This window comes from Microcebus murinus, chromosome 28 (genome assembly GCF_040939455.1).
Source record: "Microcebus murinus isolate Inina chromosome 28, M.murinus_Inina_mat1.0, whole genome shotgun sequence".
Taxonomy (NCBI): Eukaryota; Metazoa; Chordata; class Mammalia; order Primates; family Cheirogaleidae; genus Microcebus; species Microcebus murinus.
In genome coordinates this window covers 8,305,462-8,328,161 of record NC_134131.1, presented here as the reverse complement: position 1 = coordinate 8,328,161, position 22,700 = coordinate 8,305,462, and the positions used below count along the sequence as shown (strand labels likewise).

Here is a 22,700-nt window from a genome sequence, read left to right as displayed (position 1 = left end):
GTCTGTAGTTGCATGTTATGCCTTATGTGTAATCACCGGAGTGAATAGTCAAATGATCCAAAGTCAAGTCTGTGGTTCAAATGTCCTAAACACTAAAAGCAGAAAGCAAGCATCAGATGTTCAGCCCTCTGAATTCATCAAAATGTGTCTTCTTGTTTAATGTACACAAATAATTTAAGTGTCAGCTTTGTAGTGGCTGACACAGAACACAAACACAGATTCAGGGTGACTGAATTATGACACAAATTGGGAGATGGTGGATAAGAGCAGTTGCTAAATAACATAATTATTTGGTGTCACGATGTGTCTTTATTCCGATGGCATGCCAAAGAGTGTGCTGCTATGCCAACTCCCATAAAATGTTAAGAAAATGTGATTTAACATTAACAGAACAGCATCAGATGGAAAACTTAGCTAAATTAATCCAGTGAAATAGGCCTAAAAGGAATATTTAGCTGTTCAGGAAATGAAGGAAAAGATAAAGAAAAGCGTCTCCATTTGCTGCGGTATTTTGGGATGCCTGAGAAAACACAAAGGGGAATTAATATAGATTCATATGCTAACATGCCTCACAGCCTAAGTAAATCAAAAGAAAAGATGGGAAATTATGAAGTTGGTAAAGGACAAAAAAAGTTTGTGAACACAGACTTAAAAGGATTAAATAAAAAAAACGGTGCTCCCAAAATAACTAGGGGAGAACCAATTGAAAATACAATAGAAGAGAGAGTTGTGCAGAACAGAATGGAGACGTCTGAACATTGAGAGGACATTTTGGCTATGCTTCTATTACATTTATGATGATGAGCCTATTGTGTGATTTCCTCGGGGCCTTGAAATTTTACAAATGTAAAGTTGTTTCTGCTGTAAACGCTGGGATAGATAGATAGATGAGATTCAAGCATAGCCAGATGACCTTAAACTAGTGTCTTTAGCCCTGTGGTCTGTGGTTTCCCCTCAGGTATAAAAAGATGAGAGAATTGGGCTGGAACACTAATGATTATTAACCCTTTCACCCCAGCTTTCTGTAATCTGGTGATTTCAGAATGCGATATTTGGGAAATGATTCCCCCTGCTATCTTGAACGTGGTTTTGAAAGTGATGGATGCTAGTGGAATTTCCAATTCTAGATCCCCTTTGGCTACTGAATTATTGTGTTCCTCAGAGTCTACAAAGCCAGTCTTAGGAAAGTTTCTGAGAAGAGAGGACTGACTTGAAGATGACTTATTTTCTGCTAACTTTAACTCTTTCTTATCCTTAATTATATTACACACTTTCATGCCTACATCAGTTTGTTTATGGAGCCTCGGGAGTTTATCCTTGTTTATTGAATTTCCATATCTAGGTCTACATGTCATCAAAAATTATATTGTATGTTATATTAAAAATCCAATCAGTCTTTTGAACACTGTGGATGCAGGATGCTAAACCACTAAAAGGACTGACTTATTTTATTGATAAGAATCAATAAGACCTCATCTATCATTATGTAGACAACGTATAGGCATATTTAATACCTCTTAGTGATATAAAAAGTACAGTTTGAGCTCACATATCACTGTTTTCAGAAGATTTTTAAATCTAACTCTGGAAAAGACAAAGACCAAATAATGTGTATGTTATGAAGGTCTGTCTTCAACTCCACAGATGGACACTATAATTCTTCAGAAATCTAATTAAAATCCTATAGTACCATATTTAGGATTGCACATGGCTTTGGAGTCAGAGCTTCGAGGAATTAAATGCTTTTCTATCACTTACTAGTTGCATGATTGTGGGTGTGATGCTTAACTTCTCCAAGTCTCACTTTTATCCACCTAAAAGTATGAATAAATAACTCATAGGTATGTTGTAAAAATTAAAAGAAACGATGTATCTAACATCTTAATACACTATCTGCCTATGATGCATACTGTATAAATGGATATCATCATCATTCTTACATGATGAAACTCAGGGTCAAGTACAGGGAGGATGGATTTCTGGTTGCCTTTGGTTAATTTAACTGGCGAGAGGATGAAAAATGTATGTTATTAAGTATATCCAAGCATTGTTTGAGTAGTCAAAAAGTCAGCTGTTGGATGATTCACAAAATGCTTTCAGTCCCCTTCATATGTGTTTAGAGAAATCTTGGGGGAAATGTATGTTGTATCAACGAAGGAAGTCTACATCTAAAGCTTTGAAATGGCACCGAGCATGGTATTGAGAAAAGAGTAAGACGGTCACATAATAAGCCTGTACCTCTCACTTCCCTCTTCTGGGAAAAATTCCTCCCCACCCATCAAGTGCCAGCTTGGTTACCTGCGACCTGCTGAGGCCTTTCGGGACTGCTGTAAGCCAAGTGAGTGTGCTGTCCTCACTGCGCCCAACCAACGTTCGTGGTGATACACGCCCCACTGCACCTGCACTGTTGACCTGTCTGCTTCCCCAAGAGACTCTGAGCTCATCCAAATTTATAAACCCAGAATCTCACACAAGGCCTGTCAGATTGGTTTGCCACTGTGCTTATAAATAAATGAATAGTTTGACAAGTCACACTTGAGAATCAGGTTTGTCACTTCCAATCAGGAGTCCTCAAACTATGCTATCCCGGAGAGCTAAGGGGTTCTTGGGTCACTGTATGAGATGCTCGTGGGTGAGAGGAAGTGAGGAGGGCACTGAGTGGAACTCTGCTTCTCCCTCCAGGGCAATAGCCAGATTGGTTCAATTTTATCTGTTTTATGGAAGGTATTCTTGCATAAATTCCATTTAAAAAAAAAAGAAACTAGAAAGTTCCAATGCAGAAGAAAAGAAAAAGGAGATTGGAAAATTATAGCCAGTGACTAAAAAATTGCTCTGAGAGCTTCATTTCTCGTTTGGAAGATATTGACAAGACTGATTTCTACACTGTTGGTCCTGCTTTTTATTTCTTCAACTGGACCGTCATAGATAGCAGTTCTTTTTCTACTTATTTATATTTACTTTTTATATGCTTACCAGTATCTATAAGAAGGTGTGGGTGTAATAAATACCTATTGAGCAGGTATTTTCTTTTTTAAGTAAGGGAGGACATTATACTTCAAATATTTCCAGTAATCGCTTCTTTTCTCAAAGATCAAACCAAGAACAAAAGGTCATTTTTACAAATCATATGAATAATTGACCTTTTCTACCTATAAAATTATTGCTTTTGAATATTTATGTAAATTTTGAAAGATAGAAATGTCACTCAGAAATTAGAAGCAGGGGCTAAAAGGAAGTGGACACCATTCTGGAAGCAATTATATTTATATTTTCAAAGAGTAAGAGAAGTGAAGATTTACATCTCTTTAACGGTGAGATAAAAGGGAGGGTTGAATTTTAGACTAGGAAGCAAAAATTCTGGGTTGGAAAGGACATAAAATGAAGACAGTTTTTCCTTTAGATGTGTAAGCAGCAAACTGTCTAGGTGTTATTCACCAGTGCCAGGTTCTCATGGAGGCAGAGGGAGAGAACTTATAAAAACATAGATTCCTCGTCCGATGCTACCCCTACTGAATCAAAATCTTGGGCACAGCTCTGGGATCTGCATTTTCCCAAGATTCTTCTGATGCACGCTGAAATTTGGAATCCACAGATACAGCCTACGAATTCACAGCAACTCTACAAAGAAACGTACCAATTTTCTGTTGTAGGATACAGTACAGGAATTTATCCGATGCTATTTATTCTGTGAAACTTCTTTGCTCTGTCATATTTGTCCTTGGTTGAAAGCCACAGGATGTCATTACCCATCATGAGAACACTTTAAATAGAGAACTACAGCAATAGTAGGCCAACACCAGGCAGCGGGGGGAAACAGCACTTCCCCAGCTAGGCAGGCTGGATTTAAAGGCAGGCTTTATATCTTTAATGAACAGGAGCTTTTTCAGACCACGGCAGGTGGGAGGTTCTGCACGCATGGTGTGAAAGGTGAGTGCCCCAGACCCGTGGAGGCCAGAGGGATAAAGGAAGGAGGATTGGATGGCAAGAGGGGAAAATGAGGGCAAGACTGACAGGGCACACGCAGGATTTTAGCTTGTTACATCTCCGTGCGACACAGGCAAGACTATCAGATGGCTCCTGACATCTTCAACATGTATTCCCTCAGAAAGGCTCACCTTAACAAGGCTCTCAGGAGTTGAGTATGAACAATTTAAAATTTTATTACAAAGAGGCAGCCCAGAAGGGAGATTGTAATAAGCCTGGCATTATGCAGACTGTCATTCTTCCTTAAACACGGGAACATATGGTTCATTTGCCTATTTGATACTCATGCTACCTGATGTACTAAGCACTATTACATTAAGTAGTTGGTGAGACAAAATAAAATTAGGTTTATTTGCTTGTTCTATTAGGAGGCTCTGCAAGGAGGAGAAAGGGGTAGAGAAGCCTGCTTTGCACTCGCTGCATAATGGCTCATGCCGCATTGCAAAGGCATTTGCAGAGGGGATATTTTATTAAGACGGAGCACTTGGGAGTAAAGTAAAAGAAAAAGGAACAGTAACGATTTAGAAGGCAGATATTGTAAAATATATAGAAGAGCATCAAAGAGGGAGGGAGAATCCTGTAATCGGCTCTCTTGCATTCAGGCAGCCAGAACCCTGTTAGCCAAGGCCCCACGAGGGTGAGGTGTTTGGCAAAAGCCTCCAGAGAGAAAATGGAATGGTAGCTCAGTGTTGGGCAATGGGCTCTGTAACTAGGAAAACCGCTTTGTCCAGGCAGTTTAGCAAGGAGAAGAACGAAGACAAACTAATTTTTTATTCTTTTTTTTTTTCTGTGTCAGGCACTATGGCTAAGGGCTATCAAAAGAGTCTTCCTATGGGTACCTTTTTACTCACTCAGCGAAGAAAGATCCAGTGCCTTGCTCAATAACTACTGCTTCTTCCTTGTTGCAGGGAATTCCCTTTGTCCTTTTTCTCACCCTTTTTTTTTTCACCCTCATGCCTTCTGTCTTATCCTGGCTTCTCCCTCTTTCCACTTTCCCTACGATCTTTACGCCTTCCTCTCTGTTTTCCCACAATGGGATACGGTGTTGAAGAGGGAGGGCTTGGTACTGCTGAGCCAGACAGGTGCAACTGCAGTGGATCTGTTCCAAATTTGGGGCTTGAAGGCAAAAATATTGAATAAGCCCCACTTATTCAATAATTGAATGAGACTCCATGCCACCTAATAGGTTTACTTGTTCCCATAAGGTACCTGCACTTCCCAAGTGCCCAGGGCCATGCAGGGTTTAATGGTGGCATTATTGCAAGATAGATCACACAGAATCCATGATTTGATAAGGCCTATTTGCAAATATATATACTTGGGGTAAGTAGATAAAGGTAATGGAATTGGTTCCAGAGAGTTCGGCTGCCCTCTTATTTCAAGCCTGAGGAACAAGATGACATTCTGAGACCAGTTGCCAAGGGGTACAACCTCTACCATGGAGTGAGTCTGATTCTCTGTGAATTCTGGAGTGCTTTTGTATTTATCTCTTTGAGATTACTGGGGTAAAAAATGACACAAATGGAACCATATATTCTGTGCCAACTCTGATCCTCAGAAAAAACATATCTGAATCTGGAAAAGAATGTGCTTTAATGTTTTGAGATACATAAAGTGCCTGGTATACTGGCCCGCAAACAGGAGATACTTAAAATGGTTATTGTCATTATTGATGACAATTTGTCTGACATACAGAAGGACTTTATTTTATTATTTTACTTTATCTTATTTATTTTTATATTATTTTATGTTTTAGGAAATGAGGGCAATATGAAGTGGATTGTTTTAGGAAAATGAGAAAAAATGCTGTCAATTACTTTATGAATTCACTTATTATTCTTTCAATAATAGGACCAAATTTCTTTCTTTCTTTTTTTTTGGAGACAGAGACAGAATCTCACTCTTATTGCCCCACTAGAGTGCCATGGCATCATCAGCCTAGCTCACAGCAACTTCAAATTCCTGGGCTCAAGCGATCCTCCTGCCTCAGCCTCCTGAGTAGCTGGGACTAGAGGCATGCGTCACCATGCCTGGCTAATTTTTTCTATATATTTTTAGTTGGCCAATTAATTTCTTTCTATTTTTAGTAGAGACGGGGTCTTGCTCTTGCTCAGGCTGGTCTCAAATTCCTGAGCTCAAACGATCTGCCCACCTCAGCCTCCCAGACTGCTAGGATCACAGGCGTGAGCCACCGTGCCTGGCCAGTACCAAATTAATTTTTTCCACCTCTTTGTTTTTGTTGTTCGGAGCTTATATATCCGCTATGACCAAATCTCAGGTAATTCAGGCATTGTGTTTAATGCTACCTGTCACGAGACCACATTGAGCCATCTCTCCAGTGGGTTAACACTTCCTCTTAAATTCAGGACGTGATCCCTGAATGGGTAGCCAGCAGTCACTGGGCATAAGGAGACAAATCTAGGACTTTGATTTCTGACAGTTCACTTGCTAAGTAGATCCACAAGGAAAAAAAAAAAAAAAGAAGTAATTAATCAAACTCAGCAGATGTGGAATTTATTCCCTCAGTTGCCTCAGAATGCCTTGCAGAGATACACTTAATATGTATTCATCCTGACTTTCCCTGGTGAAGTTTGCGGCTGTTCCTACGGCTGCTAAACATTCAAAACAGTAAATGCATCCAGTGGCTGTGTGGTGTGTACAGATCACCTGTCCTTCCACATGGCTGTGCCATCTGAGTCTCACCTCCTACAACCTCAGAGGAGAGACAAGTACTCTTTTCTCTGAAATGGACTGATTAAGAGCCTGTGAAGTTAAAGTACTTGCTAGAAGTTATCAGCTAAGATGTAGAATTGAGGCTTGAGCTTAGGCCTTTGACTTCAAATAGCTTTAAAGAAAAGAGATTATCATAAGAAAGGGCAAGGAGACTATTATGTGTCATATGGCTGGCTGGCTTAGCATTTTATCCCTAGCACCAAGCACAGAAGTTGGAATATAATAGGTGTTCAATAAACATTTAGCAGCATGAATGAAGGAATTAATAACTGAATGGATATACCATGGGTCTATTAATTTTTAAAGTGTTTGTCTTAACTACGGAAGCTCTAAAGCCAGCAAAACAAAGTAAACTTTAGCTTTCATTAATTTAGCAACACAGACAATATTTATTGAACATGCACTATCCGTGTTCCAGATTTGTACTGGGTGTTGGACCTATAATGGTGAATCAAAGAGTCATGCTGTCTGCCCTCATGGAGCTTATAGTCTAGCTGCCAGGGATCCAGGTAAACTCTGAATCCAACCCATCAGATCATGTTAGCTGCTATGACAGTTTATAGCAATCACCATGTTTGGCTCCATCACTTGGTCACCTGAGTAAATCATTGTGACACATATCAAGTTTTTATAACTAAGATAGAACTTGTAATTTCAACCTACCAAGCTAAGGTTTTTAACTGATGCCTAATATGAAATCCATATCCAGGCAGTCACTGCATGAGCATAATGTTTAATATTTCTTAAAGTTTTTTTTTTCTGAGATAAAATAAATCTGAGAAACAATAACCTCGAAGAAAAAAGAGTAGCGTAGCATTTTTATTCAAGGTCATCATCATTTACTCTAAATCAATGATAGAACTGAGACTGGAATCCCAGAGAGAAAATATTTTCTAATTCCTAATGCATTGCTCTTTGTAATACATCCTGGTTTCTCCCGCGGGAATATATCTTTTGCTTCTCTACAATATAAGTGTTGTTTCTAAAGCATTGGTACCTTCAAAAAGAATGAGACAGATGTTGTCTGACCATTCACTCTTAGCAGGAAACCAGACAGCCCTCGAACTCTGTAATGCCATCTACCTATTTTTAGTTCAAGAAAAACTTTTCCACTCTGACAGTCTGCTATGAATATATGGACAACTTGCTGCAAAGACAGAACTCTTAAAACAGTCAACACTTCGATTATGATACATAGGCTAATGGGAAACATGTTCTCTGGATTAAGGAATGATGCTGCATCTGAATTGCCAACACATCAAATTAGGCTAAATCATGTGACAACAGACCTTCAAAAAATGAAGAGTTGAGTATGTTCTCCATTATCCCCGGAGAAAAAAAATGATGCGATTGCAGAGATAGGAAAATTAACATCACATTGAAGCTTCATCACTTACTGGCTATGTGATGGAAGCCATCCCGATTCATGTAAGTAAGACTGGAGGAAATTGTCAAAACATATATATTGCCACCATTTTTTGTAAGTCGGCAGGTGATACAGTATGATTACCTTCAATAGGCTTCTTTAGAGCCCTCTCAACTATCTCGCAGTAGTTATACTTTATTGGCAGCGAGAGTTAGTGACAATGAAATTTCAAAGTAGACAGTACCATATAGAAGTTTTATAACAGAGACTAAAAAACGTACATTTCCCCACATAAGGTACTTTCAAGGTCAAGAACTAAAAACTATTTCTACCTGGAATCATTGTAAAACTGTAAACTTTTTGTAACTGACTCTTTTATTTTACATATATATATGTGTATATGTATACACACACACACACACACACATATATATATATATATATATATAATTGTGTAATGGTTTAACAGAGGTAGAAGAGGCTAGGAGTTATATATATTTTGCCATTTAAGTGAAATAATCAGCCTGGTATGGAATTAAAAATGGGATTCAGTGTTCTGTGTTTGATTTTAGGGTCTGGCTCTACACAATTTGGAAAATGGGCTCAATCAACTCTAGCGCCCTTTTCAAATACAACATCGAATAGTGTGTTTACACATGCAATAAGCCTTGCATTTTGCAATCAAATCAAAAAATTAATTTCCCAGCCAATCTCTATGCCAGCACTCTGTCCCTGGCTCCTAGGATATTTAATTTCATTTTCTCTGGAAATATGATACCTATCCCTAAACACACACATGCACACACACTCACATGCAAAATTCATACATAGATACATTCAATCAAATAACCTTCATTCACATATTTCAAATATAGGAAGAAATATTTTGTGGCATTAACTACTGCTTTAATATTGTCCTCTTCCAGTGTGTTGGCTATTTGCAAGCCAAATGCAGTTACTTTGCTAGTATTGGGGATCTATACTGGCAACACTGTTTAGTAAAGGAGGGTTCTGATCATGGAAAAATAAAAAATGGTTACCATCTATAGAAGAAATAATCAATCTTGACTTTCTCTCCTCTTTTAAAAAAAATGGACGTATTTCTAATTACCTTTACATACAGAGGCCGACAGAAGACAAATGACTTACCCAAAGTTACACTTTAAGTTGGGTAGAATCAGGGTTGGAATCTCTCTTTAGTATATCATACTATATCTGCAGTAAACAGTAATGCCACTTCTTGCTTGCTTGTCTTTCTTGCTTTCTCTCTCCTTTTCCTCCTTTCTTTCCTTCCTTCCTTCCCTCCCTCCCTCCCTCCCTCCCTCCCTCCCTCCCTCCCTCCCTCCCTCCCTCCCTCCCTTCCTTCCTTCCTTCCTTCCTTCCTTCCTTCCTTCCTTCCTTCCTTCCTTCCTTCCTTCCTTCCTCCCTTCTTTCCTTCTGTTCCTCCTCCCTTCCTTTCTTTTTTATCACTGATTTTTACCTTTGCCCTGTTTGGAAGTCCCTATGATAAGACCATTAAAAAGCCATTAGGCCAACACAAACGGAAGCATAAATGCTGTATTTCCGAGTAAGCAGCTTGAAGCCATGCACTTAATGAAACCAGTCAAATCAGAAGGCAGTGGAAGAGGGGACAGACTAAGGAGTGTACAGAGACACAGAATCTCATGGATCTGGCTGAGTGACCCTTTGCAAATTACTGCTTAATGTAATCTATACTGGGCAGAGATATATGTCTGTAATTACCACATTCTGCTGGGACTCAATTTATTTTAACTTTTAAGAATGGATGTTCAGGAGATAATTCGTTAGTTTGTTTTCTTTTGTTAAACCCTGTAATAAAATTCTAAAGCAATGAGAAGATAGAATTATGAAAGAATAATCTGTAAACCAAAATCACAGGGATCGTTCCTTTAATCACGGGGAGACAATGCAGAATCTGTTAGGACTATTAGCAATTGTGCTGAGGCTAAAAAGATCCTAAGTTTAATTTACATAGGGCTAAACAAAATAAAACAAAAACTTGAAAAGTTGCTTTACAAAGCAGCTTCCCTTGTGCTCTTTATTTATTTATTTCTCATTTTCACATATTTACCCAAATCCTTCCTGTTCGTTTTTTTCTCCTCCGCACATATCCTGTGTTTGGTCCTTTAAGGTTTATGGAAGGTAAATGCAGTCATTGCTGCTCTTTGGGTTAGAACTTTCGAGTCACTTTATTAAATGAGGCAGAGCTAATCAATTTTCCCAGACCCTCAGTACAAAGTGTTCCGGGTGATACGGCGGGATCTCTTGAGTTTTCCTATTTCACAGCCGTGTATTCAAGCCTTGATTAGATTTTAGGAATGAAAGAGGAAACATTTAAAAAGATCCACATCTAAATCTGTTGGGAGTCACTCTCTCCAGCAGTGTACATAAAAGAAGGGGCCTGGCTTGGACCAGGGCAGCTGGTTTCCTTTCACCTTTTTTCAAACTGTAGTTTTGAAGCATCTGCTCTTATGTCTTCCGTCATTTCCCCAAGAATAGTCTTTGTATACAGCTGGGAGTGCCCTACATATTCCTCCTTTCTGACTCATTCACTCATCTCATAGATATTTATTGAGTTTTGATTTTGTGTCAAGGCAACAGGACAGACAGAGTTACATTTAAAATAATTCCTGTCCTGGGGAAAGCTTAAGTCAGGGATATAAGGACATTTGGGGACAGGAGAGAATGAGGAAAGAAATAATGCCCGGACAGGGTCTCTGTATTGTACATCTCATCATGTCCATGAAGAGGGTCTTCAAGACACCGGATATAACCACGGTAGCCCTGGACACAGTCAGCAGAGATCGCTGTTTTTTTGTTTATTTGTTTTAACCCCTTATTCTCTCTTCCTTCGCCACAAGTGAAATCTTAAGACCAGAAATGACAAAATGGTGCCCCTGTCTGTATCCAGCCTAGGGCATTTTTTTCCAGGCTTGGGAGATTCGATACCAAAAAAACAGACCTCCAGCTTTCTCTGAAATGTTGAAAGTTCTCCGAAGCTGTGTCTACCTTCCCACAAAACAACAGTTGACAGAATTGGGAGTTGTGACTGTCCCTTTTAGGTGTCATTCTCCAGTTTTTCACATTCATTTCTTCCAAGACTGACGATTGCCATTTTCCATCACACTCTGGTTGTCCTCTCTCTCACCTGGCCTTTCACCTGCCTGCCCATGCAAATGAGTTCGTGACACGTATGGTGACGAAGAGGGGCACCTTGAACTAAAAGGGACTATTTTCATATCTCTAGCACACTGGCTCATGCACAGTAGGATTTAATTGCATATCTGATCACAAAGTAACAGACATGAGTCACTAAAAGAGAGCTGCATATGTGGTCTAGTCACCCCTTTTGTATACAAGGCTCTGTAGTATAATACAATGAAAGGGATTGTGAGTAGAGAAAAACACTTGCTATGTTCTGTCAAACTCTCCTGGAAAACATGCCAGTGCTGATCTAGGATTTCTCAACTGCATCCACTGTGGAAGGAAACTTCTCTTCTTTTCTCTACAGGAACCTCTCTACATGTTTTCATGCGGCGAATTCATTTTGTCATGGGGTGAACACCTGTGTGACTATTTAAAAACCACAACACCAGGTGTGTGTGAATGAGCATCTTTCTCCTTTGTGTAATGTTCTTCACACCGATTTCTCAGCAGGCCAGGTCAGGAAAAAGCCTTCACCGAACTGAATATAGAAAAACGTCTTAAAGGATATTTTTTTTTTAAATATAGCTATGATAAGTGTATGCGCTGAAAATATTGCAGCCAATTTATACAAACAGATCTTTGCTTCATAGGATTCTCTTGTTTTTACTATCATGTAAAAAATGTTAGCACCCCTGGATGTACCATTAGTAGTTTATCATAGAGCAGGGCATTTTGAAAGACCTAGGGAATGCCAAAAATTTGGAAGATGTTATATTACAAAATACTTGAAAATATATTTTAAAAAATTAAAGATTAGTTTACCTTTTGCTTTGTCTGAGGCTCTCCGCCCCTCTTTTCCAGGAGATAGCTGCCCTGGGAAAAGCATTTGGTTTGCATTCGATGACAATATTCCCACCAACCTGAACAACTGAATTTTTTTTAATGGGATTTTTGGAGAAATCAGGAGCTGAGGCTAGAAACAAAGTTAAAAACAAAATTATTGCATTACTCACTTATTTAACTTGAAAATAAGTGACCCAAGAGGTAACTTGGCATACTAGACAGAATTAAGTGTTTATAGTCAGAACACTTTTTCAAACTGCCATGTTCAATGTGTTTTCAGGCCGGCTACTAACTTAATATTTTAGAGCCTCTGTTTTCATTTGTAAAATGAAGATGACAAGAGATGTTACTTCAGAAACTTAGTGTGGGGATTAAATGAGATAACAGTTGTAAAGTACTATAGCATAGTGCCTGACACAAGTAAATGCTCAATAAAAAAGAAACATAATTTATTTTTGTGTGTGCGTTGTTGGTTGTCAATTTTTTAAACTTTTGTGTTGGCAGTGGTCATTACAATATAATAAAAGTAAGTTGGTAGTGAGGATGCTCGTTAGAAAAAGTCACATTTCCGATAGCATTTATATCAAAGGGGGTGAAGATGGTTCCATAAGAGACAGAGGAGGGAATTTTAACCTTAACTAGGAAAATCATGAAATCTATTGCAGCTGAAATAATCATCCTAAGGGTGGACACAGGCGGCTCACGCCTGTAATCCTAGCAGTTTGGGAGGCCAGGGCCGGAGGATTGTTTGTTCTCAGGAGCTGGAGACCAGCCTAAGCAAGAATGAGACCCGGTTTCTACTAAAAATAGAAAAAAATTAGCCGGGCGTGGTGGTGCATGCCCGTAGTCCCAGCTACTCAGGAGGCTGAGGCAGGAGGATCGCTTGAGCCCAGGAGTTTGAGGTTGCTGTGAGCTAAGCTGCCACCACGGCACTCACTCTAGCCTGGGCAACAGAGTGAGACTCTGTCTCAAAAAAAAAAAAAATTCCTAGATATGAGTATACACATATATGCATATATGTAAACAGCTATAGCATACCACTGAAATAATTCAGAACTACTATATCACTATGTCAGATTGCTTCGGGCAACTTTTCACTAGCAAAATGTAAATTGTCTGCCTTCCATAGAAGCAGACACGCTGAATAGAACTTACAAAAAAGGCTTTGTCAGTTACGGCTTTGGCCCCCCTAAATAAATGTTGAAGATACCAGTTCAGGAAGATGAGGAATTATCAGACTGCCTGGGATGCGTCTAAGGCTTTCAATTCATGGATGTGGGAATCCATGTGTCCAATCTCTATTCATCACCTAAAGTTCAAGTGAACCAAAGTTTTTCAGATATGCCATACTCCCTTGCTCCTTGGCTTTTCAGGTGATGCTTCTCTGCCCTTCATCTGGTCTGTGCATAATTTTTTTGTTTGTTTGTTTGTTTTTTGCAATCTCAGGTTAAAGGGAATGTTCTCCATTTAGGTTATATTAACTTGCCGTGTGTTATAGCAGCACCTACTCAATTCTTAGCCATAAAAATCACACTTAATTTTTTTTTTCTCCTTGAAACTATAGGTTCAATGAAGATAAAAATCTTAGTCTCAATCGAGCTTAGACATAATAAATGTTCAATAAAACAAAGGAATTGTTTTCCTTCAATAGGAATTGAAGGAATTAACAAATGGATGAATGCTCATCACCTATAAACTCATATAATTTTGTGTTTTGCTATTTGATCCTTCCTCTCTTTTACCTCCTTGGGTCTTCCTACCACTAAGAAAGCCATGGGCTGAAAGCTATCAAGAAGTCATTTATTGTGGAAGATACCACTGGTTGGATTTCCCAGGTCATCATTCTCAAAATCCTTTAATCTCAGCATTTTCCACTAGAACGACTTATTTTCCCAGCTTCCCTTGCTGTCTGGAAGGTCATGTGACAGGTTCTAATTAATGGCATGAAAGGATTTTGCTGTGGAAGAGCAGGGGAATTTTGCTTTTCTAAAGAAAGGGACAGATGTGGTCCGTCCTGCAACCTCCTTCTGCCGCTGCCTTGAGTACAGACTTGATTTCTGGACTCACAGCAGCTGTCTTGACACTGTGAGGTCCCAGGCATGAGGGGAAGGTACGTAGCTGGCAGCCAACACTCCTCTTGTTAAGAGATAAAATAAATCACTGTTTGGTTAGTGACTGTAAGTTGTGATTTTCTTTTCTTACTTTTTAATTTGCAGCAGAAAATATTCCTAACAGATACTCTTTGAGTTACACTTGAAACCTTGCACTTGAAATCAACATTGGAGAAGCCTCTTCTGGTTTGGATGCACCCAACGATGGGCTCTTCCTCAAGCCCTAGCACATTGCCCAAGCAGAATAATAATCACCACCTTGAATTTTGTAAAAAGCTAATTTAGACATTTCCCATTATTTCAGAGGAAAGCAATTACTAATTTAGAGAAAAATTGGGTTCAGATTATACATAATGATAGCTTGCTAAAATGTCATTTTGAATTTTTTGGTTGTAAATAAATGACTTACCTAAAACTCTCAATTCAGCATTTGCATATATTATCTGATATTTGTTTTCTGCAGCACATTGGTAGACACCAGAATCTGACACATTCAGCATTGTTATGATAAGTGTCCCATTTTCTATCTGAATTCTCTCCTAATAAAGGAAAAGGCATGGGAAGATGCTAGTATGTTAATGTAGCATTCGCTTAAATGTTATTAAACAACATTTGTGCATATAAGATCTGATAATTTGGTCTATTTATATACTGCAAAATCCTGAGCAGCATTCTGAAGTTTAAACAAACGAAAATATGCTTAGTATAATTTTAGTGGTTAGTGCATTTTATGTTATACCATTTATTTGAAAATTGGCATTCTCTGCATAGAATGCATGTTAACTTTCTGTTTTATGGTATATACGATAATTTTGAACAGACCACCATTCCACTTATTCTAGAAAACATGATTGGCAGTAATATTAGACATGAATATCATGATTAGAATATTGCCTTGGTTTTCCAACATAAGATCTCAGAAATATTTGAAATGTGATGACTTGATAATTTTCTAATTGAATCCTAAGTTGGAGGAACTTAATCCTTCCTTTCTGCAGCCTACTAAAATTTGTGCCTAAACAAGCCAAAATCTGTTACAGAGTCACATTGGGAGTATAGAAATACAATTTCGAGTGCACATAATGAAATAGTTAATAGTACAAATTTAACTTAAAACTAAATATTTCCAGGTACCTATTACTATTCTCTAAGGAAAACAAAAGTAGCCTGGAGGAAACAGAATGTTATATGCAAAGGCATGCAAGAGGAAAATTCCACTGAAGCTGAAACAAAGAACAGCATCATATTCAGCTTCCAAACAACAGATGTTCTTTGTGTCTCTGGCTATGCTTACGTGTGCAAAGTAAAATGGAGAAACAACACAATTATCTGGATAATTTAATAGGGGGAAAACCCAGCTCTGTGTCCTTTTCTGGATATTGTAAAAGAAAGTAAGTTTTAGATTGAAAGATGTGGAAAACTGCCTTAGTTCTCCACTTTCCTACAGGTTTAGAGACAGTCAGCATTTTTCGTAAAATCAAGATACTGGGTAGTGACTAAGAACTTGGGTGCTGGTATCAGAGGAACAAAGTTTAGAATACAAATCCTATCATTTACTAGCTACTATGTGACGTAAAAAAAAGTGGCTTAACATCTTCGAAACTCATTTTCTTTATCTACATAAAGGAATAACAATGGTATCTCCCTCATAAGTTTCTCAGGAGGATGCAATAAGATAACATATGGAAAATATTTAACACAAAGATTGCCCCGTATAAGAATTAAATAAATATTAACTGTGAAGATAAGGATGACAATGATGATATCTCAATGTGGATCCACGACTGACTGAGTGGTCTTGTGAAAGTTTTTGTCTTTTCTATCTTATTCTTCTCATTTGAAAGATGGGGATAATATCAGTACTTTATGAGTTTATTAAAGGATTGAATAAATCAATGTATATTTATTTTTCTAGAATAGACTGAATAACCCATGAATAGTCCATTAGCTGTTACTGTTAGTTACTATTATCATTAGTATCAAAATTTACTTAGCAGAGTAGGTGAATTTTTAATATCAACAGAGATGCTTACCTCTGGGTGGAGGCGTTCACCATTTTTTAACCATGTGTACCAAGGGGTTGGCTTTCCATTAGCTTTGCATTCCCACAACAAGCTGTCATAGATAGAGAGGTATGTATTGTGGATTTTTTGTTCCCATTCTGGGGGAGCTGTTTCAAAAAAAGGTGAGAACAACTGTTTGGTAAGGCAATTATCCGAGACATCACGCTACATTCCAAGGGCTATAGAAATCGAAGGGCAGGGCCAACTGGGTCCAGTTGGACTGCATGCATGTGATTTGCACAAGGGAAAATGCAGGAGCTTCAGTGTGGGGTGACAGAAATCCTGTTGCAAATATCATTGGGCATTTGGCTCAAGTTAAGTGTTTGTCATCTGTCATTTTGCTGCACCTGTATAACAACTTGGGAGTTGTAGAAAAAGGTCAAAATGCAGAACGGGGCCAAGGAATAATTCCGTGCTAAATATTATTAGTACATATGTCAAGTTAGAAAATGTATACCAAATCTGAACCCGCATACTAAATCTGAAAGTCTATTGATTATATTTGATCTAAACAAGTTGAAATTAAGCTTACCTATATCAGACAATTACAACTCAATTGCTTGAGGTATACATGAAATAAGAGCCTCATCACATATTGGTAGGATGATAATCCAACATATTTTTTCCCTAGATAAAAATCTTAACAGGGAATGAGAACTTTTGGAGTTGTATGAAGGTTAAGTAAACTAACTTTAGCCCTGTGCATAAGTTTTCCAAAACATCATTTTCTAATCTGAGAAAGTTCTGCATTGCACTGAGGCAAAAAGCACCTGACATAATTGGTGTGAACGTAAGGAAGTATTATCCTTACCATCATTCATGAAAACAGATGGGTTTTAAATTAAATGTTTTAAAATTCATATTTATTCCATAAAGATGATTGGAAGCTTCCTGAATGCACCAATTAATCCCTCTTCTTTCTTTAGTTCTGTCCTTGGATATATAGGAATATAGGGCCCTTGGAACCTCAGGCTGTGACAACCTGGATGTTTAACATTTGCAATTGAACTTAATTCTCTCTACAATCCTTTGTAGTGGATTTTTGCAGAGGTATTAGGTAACCTGATCAAGACAATAAGGTTAGAAAATACAGAAACCAAAATTTGAGCCCTGAAAGCAGAGTCTAAATAAATGGCTTATGCTCAAGACATTTATTTGAGAATACTAGCCCAAGGGAAAAGTATCAGGACAAGAGTCAACAAGGAAGGGAATTCCATGCAAGGTTGAGTTACTGAGTTAGCTATCAACATAGACCATTTTTACTCCATTCTAGGTGAATTTCTAAGGAGTCATTATGAGCTGTCTACCCAGGGAAAGGAAGGGGAGGCATTGATTCATTGGTTCCTGTCCATAGTCATGTAAAGGTAGTGCTGATGTGAACTACATGCACACCCATATGGTGCATGCTCAAGTGCTGAGTAGGCTCCTGAAGGAACCAAAGAAAACTGGGAACAGGAAACAAGATGTACTTGGTGCAGCACCTGAGACCAGACTCTTTCAGGTTACCCCTATGGAACATAGCACGGACCTGGTCACTGTAGCGGTGGGTGACATAAGTGGGCTAAGGGGATTTGAAATGGTGTACAACATGAAACCCAAGTCTATCTCACTTCTAGGATTTTTCCGCTGTGACACCTACCCAGCCCTCAAAGAGAGAATGGTCTTCAGAGAGGCTGTAATTGGGTAGAAGAAATCATGATGTCTCTTTGTCGTGGGGACTAAGCCTAGAGTTACCTCTTATGGAAATCTGGACAATTTCCAGGTATGGCTGAATATGCCTCATGGAGACTGGAGGGACAAATCAAGGCAAGAACTGGGTATATTGATGAAACTGAATCATGTTTCAGGGTATTATGAATAAAATTGTATACTTTGTAGTTACCTATCTAGAAATTGTCCTAATATATGTTTGACCTGGGAGCAGAAATGCATGTCCATATATAATTCAACATAGCTTACAAAGGTTTAAGAGATATCTAATTTTTTGCTTACTGCAATAATATAATTTAATTATTTTTTTAATGTGCATGTGCACATTTGGATGCTTAGGATTTCTGAAGAGCAAAGTTTTAAATTTTCAACCACATAGGAAATACATGGAAGAAAGAGTTTAGGATTTGGGGTCTAACAGGCTTTAGTTTTGGATTTTTCCCCCTATTGCCTGGTTACGAAAAGTCACTTGACTCCTCTGAACATGTTCTAGTTTGCTGTCATGATAATAACAATTTAGAGAGTTCTGTTGGAGGTAATAAATATACAGTATAGATGGATATGTAGAATATTATTTGGTTCTAAATTATAACTTAAACGCAGCAATATAATTGAAACTGAGAGGTTCTTCATTGAATTTTTCAAGTATTATTCAATTCTGAGGAAATTGAGTCAATTCTTTGTTCTTTTGAGAGCACTTTAGCAAGTGAATTAATATGTGACTAAGAAGCATAATGATTGTCTTATTGACCAATTATCTGTTATTCTCCCACAAGGACTATTTTGGACTCAGCAAATGGCTAATTTGATTTTGATGAGATGTAGTACAAAGAGACATAGACCGCCATGTTGAAGAGCTATGGTAGAGTGGAAAGAGTCCAGTTTAAGAAGACCCTTCAAGGTTCTGATCTGGAATCTGCCAATCATTATTTGTGAGATTTTTCTCAATTAATCTAAGATTTCTTGCCTAGAAAATAAAATTGTTTCTACCTCATAAAATTATTGTAAGAATTATGTGAATTAATGCTTATAGAATTTCTATGTCATAGTTGCTGTATCAGTGTAGAGGAAGGTACTTTATCATTGATTTCCCTTTTATAGATACCTTTGTGTCTTGGCTCATCTCTTGGTTATATCTTTGTCTATCGCATAGGAAAATGGGAAATATTTATTAAAAGCTAGCCAAAGCCTTTACTATCTTGGTTCTACTAAAATCTCCCAGTTGCATTCTTACTATTTTATTTGCAAAGGAGTCTAAATTTCAAAGACTTTCCTTTAAAAAGTGGGTACTATTGAAAAGAATATATATATATATATATATATATATATATATATATATATATATATATATCTTTTTGCTAGCATTGCTAAAACTGTAGGGGAATAATCAGTAGGAAATCATATCTATATATAAAATTGTAGTTTTCATTTCAGGTTAAAATTGGAAATTCTAAAGGAAATGGAAAATAATATAACCAAGGCACAATATGTTCTCCCTGTAGGACACTCAATCAGCATTCCTATGAAGTAATTACAGTGCCCTAGACTTTTTTGGTTATCAAAAAAAAATGTTTCTCCAATTACTTTATCATTGATTATAAACGTGTCACATAGAAAAGTATTTTTGGCCATGTGTAAATAGAGTTTTTAAAAGTTTTCTAATGCAGATATATTGAATTTACCAAAGAAGTTAAGGATACTTTAAAAGCACCCAACATTTTGATAATTCTAAGGTATACCTATCTTATGGTTTATCTGATATAAAAAAGACAATTTCAAGCAAGTGTGTATTTTGGCCCAGATGAAAGAAAACATAAAGTCAACTTTCAGATAATATATGCATGCATCACTTTTCTTACATATATGGGAAATTCTGGAACTGAGACAACCATATAATTTTTAATGAAGTAGTGACCTTATTTGTCTATTACCTACATATGAATAGATAAAATCTGAGAAGTAGAAATAAATATCATAAACCACCATGCAGTCTTATGTTTTCCCTATCATTTTTTTTCTTCATTTGCAAACTCTACTTAGAATTATAATTAAGATTGCCGTAGGTTGCTGCTGAATGTTTTTGGGGAAATATATTGGAGTTCATACTACCTTGTATTAATGTTATAACTTTTATGGCTTTAACATGACACAGCTGATATTTTCAAAGCAATTATAATAAACAATAGCATTCACAGACCATGCCGAAATGAAAGCCGTAGTTTCAAATTGGTCTTTCCACCTGCTAATCATTGCATTAAGCTTCCTAACCTGGAAATGTATCTTCCTTATTTCTCCTTTGACACTTTTCCATAACACACTCATGACCTGCACTATTTACTATGAAAGATATTACCACATATTTTATATACTTTTTGAAATTTGATTAGCTCACCATAAAAAATGAGTTGACCTTTTGCAAGGTTTCTTCCTCGAAGGTTGCCTGCAATGCACTCATAAAAGCCTTCGTCTTCTTGTTGAAAGTTCGGGATTTCAAGGATAGCTTGGGATTTGCTGTACTTGACCTTCCCTGGCAATGGGCTTCCATCCAACCTTCTCCAACTAATATCAGGGACTGGACTAAACAGTTATACCTCATTAGAATAGAAGATGGTTTAGTCTTTATGACAGCAGAATAAAACGAAATCTTCCTTAAAAATAACTCTCAAGAAAAACAATTCAATCTGTTATATTGCGACTAACTTCCAGATCATGCAATCATTCACCATTCACTCATCCAGTTATTTATTTAACACTTTATTAAGTGCCTGCCTTGTGCAAGTCGTGCTACATTCAGGGAATACAGTGGTGAATAAAATAGGCATGCCCTCTGCTCTCATGTTGCTTACAGACTAGTGGAAAAATATACCAAAACCAAATAGTAAAAACACAAATACATTTGCAAATTGCAATAACTGAAATAAAGGAAACAGGGTGCAGAGACAGTAACAAGTTTCTATCAATTTAAGTATGGTGGTCAAGGAGATGCTTTTGTGAGAATGTGACATTTAAGATTAGGCAGCCTGTACCTTTATTTATGAATTTCTAAGGCAAAATGTAGATTCCTCTAGAGCTAAATGGGTACTAATAGGATACTGAAGACATATGTAATGGGTGAGCTAAATTATCAAGAGGGATCAGTACTACGAAGCAGATACTTATGAATTGGAAGTAATAGGCTCTATGATCCTCAAAACAATGTATCTATTTATACACTATTTTTAAAAACAATGATAAAGATGAATTTACATTGCACTCTCTCTCCTACTAGAAAGGATTTGTAAATGAGTTCTTCTATTTATAGGAATTTAGTCTAATATCTCATGTCTAATATCTTTAGACTAATACCTTTTAAAAGAGCAACAATAAATTATCTTATATGTGAAACTAAGTGTTCATTTAATAAAGGATGAATTTAGAAATTAATGATGTAGAAGGCCTTATTGTTACAGGTATAATATAAAAGATAAATCAGGCTATAAGCAAAATGTCAACGGGAAAGTATTCACTGATAAACTGATCATTTGTAAAGGCTGTTGACATTAACATCTCTCCTTTCCTCCTGTCAAGTCATTCTTTCTTCCCTTATAGATGTGAAGATAATTTAAATGTTTCTATTCTAATGATTCTATTTCGGATTAACCATATTAATAATCGCGGTAGTAAGTCATTTTGCAAAGTCAATTTGTAAACCTTGTAGGAGCTGCAGCATTTCTTAAAAGTCAGCAAAAGTGGGAGAATATACGATCACATGCAAAGTGGTTGACAAAAACTGGGAGAGTCTGAGCACTAAACAACTGCAGAAAATTGGTGATGACTCAGTGAAGGCTTCAAATAAAGCAAGAAAACTGATGAAGTTTTAGGAATTTTTTTTAGCAAAATATTATAATCCTCCTATGTACATCGAAGATACAGTACTAAAAGTCATATCACGTGTTCACACATATTTGTCAGAAAATGTGCCCTAAATCAGTCTTTGATTCATCTATTTTTCTCAGAATTAGCATATAGTTACAGTTATATCTTGAATTTGTTAGAAACAAAATAAAATAATTATCATAAATTTAGATTTTGTCCTTTTAAAAAGCCTTGCCACTCACCCCAAATTTAAGTTGACATTTTAGTAAATTGGCATATTCCTGGCAACAATTAACCTCAGATAGCTGGCTTTCTTTTTTATTCATTTTATGGAATGCCAAACAAATATAAATGAAGTTCTAAAATAAAATTTATTCACACTGAAAGATATTCACAAAGTCTGGTGAATTTTATTGTATATGTGAAATTATTGAATTAAAAATACATGTATTGCATATGCAAAAACATTAAAGCTATCTGTGGGTAGTTGAGATATGAATGTCTTTTATTTTCCTTTCTCTGCTTACTCCTATAATAGTTTCCATTTTCACACAATAAGCATGCATTTCCTATGTAATACAATTTTTATAAGAAAATGTATTTACAAAGAGAAAAAAGGAAGCTCAGATACTTGTCTGAATTCATGATCCATTGCTATCTCTTTATGACAGTGCATCTTTGAGGGTTATGACAAATATATGCAAAATATCCAACTAAAAAAGGTTTTTTAATCTAAAACATTCAGACAAAAAAAAAGCAAAAAATTGTGTATTTTTGCCATTGTCATTTCTTAGTTCCTTAGACTGACTGTGAAGACAAAAGTCAATTATTTTTTACATAAGTAAATACCTAAGTAATTGAGAATTT

At 37.0% G+C, this 22,700-nt stretch overlaps 1 protein-coding gene across 3 annotated transcripts in view; it reads right to left on the bottom strand.

The window, feature by feature from the left end:
• The window catches only part of CNTN6 (contactin 6), a 282,265-nt gene that overhangs the window by 59,189 nt on the left and 200,376 nt on the right, over positions 1-22,700 (bottom strand). For all 3 annotated transcript variants that reach the window (XM_075998472.1, XM_012740481.3, XM_012740492.3), the window contains 4 exons: positions 20,371-20,555; positions 16,239-16,375; positions 14,615-14,744; positions 12,074-12,224 (listed from right to left, as the gene is read on the bottom strand). In XM_075998472.1, coding sequence (XP_075854587.1) covers positions 12,074-12,224; positions 14,615-14,705 — 242 coding nt within the window. In that variant the 5' untranslated portion in view covers positions 14,706-14,744; positions 16,239-16,375; positions 20,371-20,555. The remainder of the gene's footprint in view (positions 1-12,073; positions 12,225-14,614; positions 14,745-16,238; positions 16,376-20,370; positions 20,556-22,700) is intronic.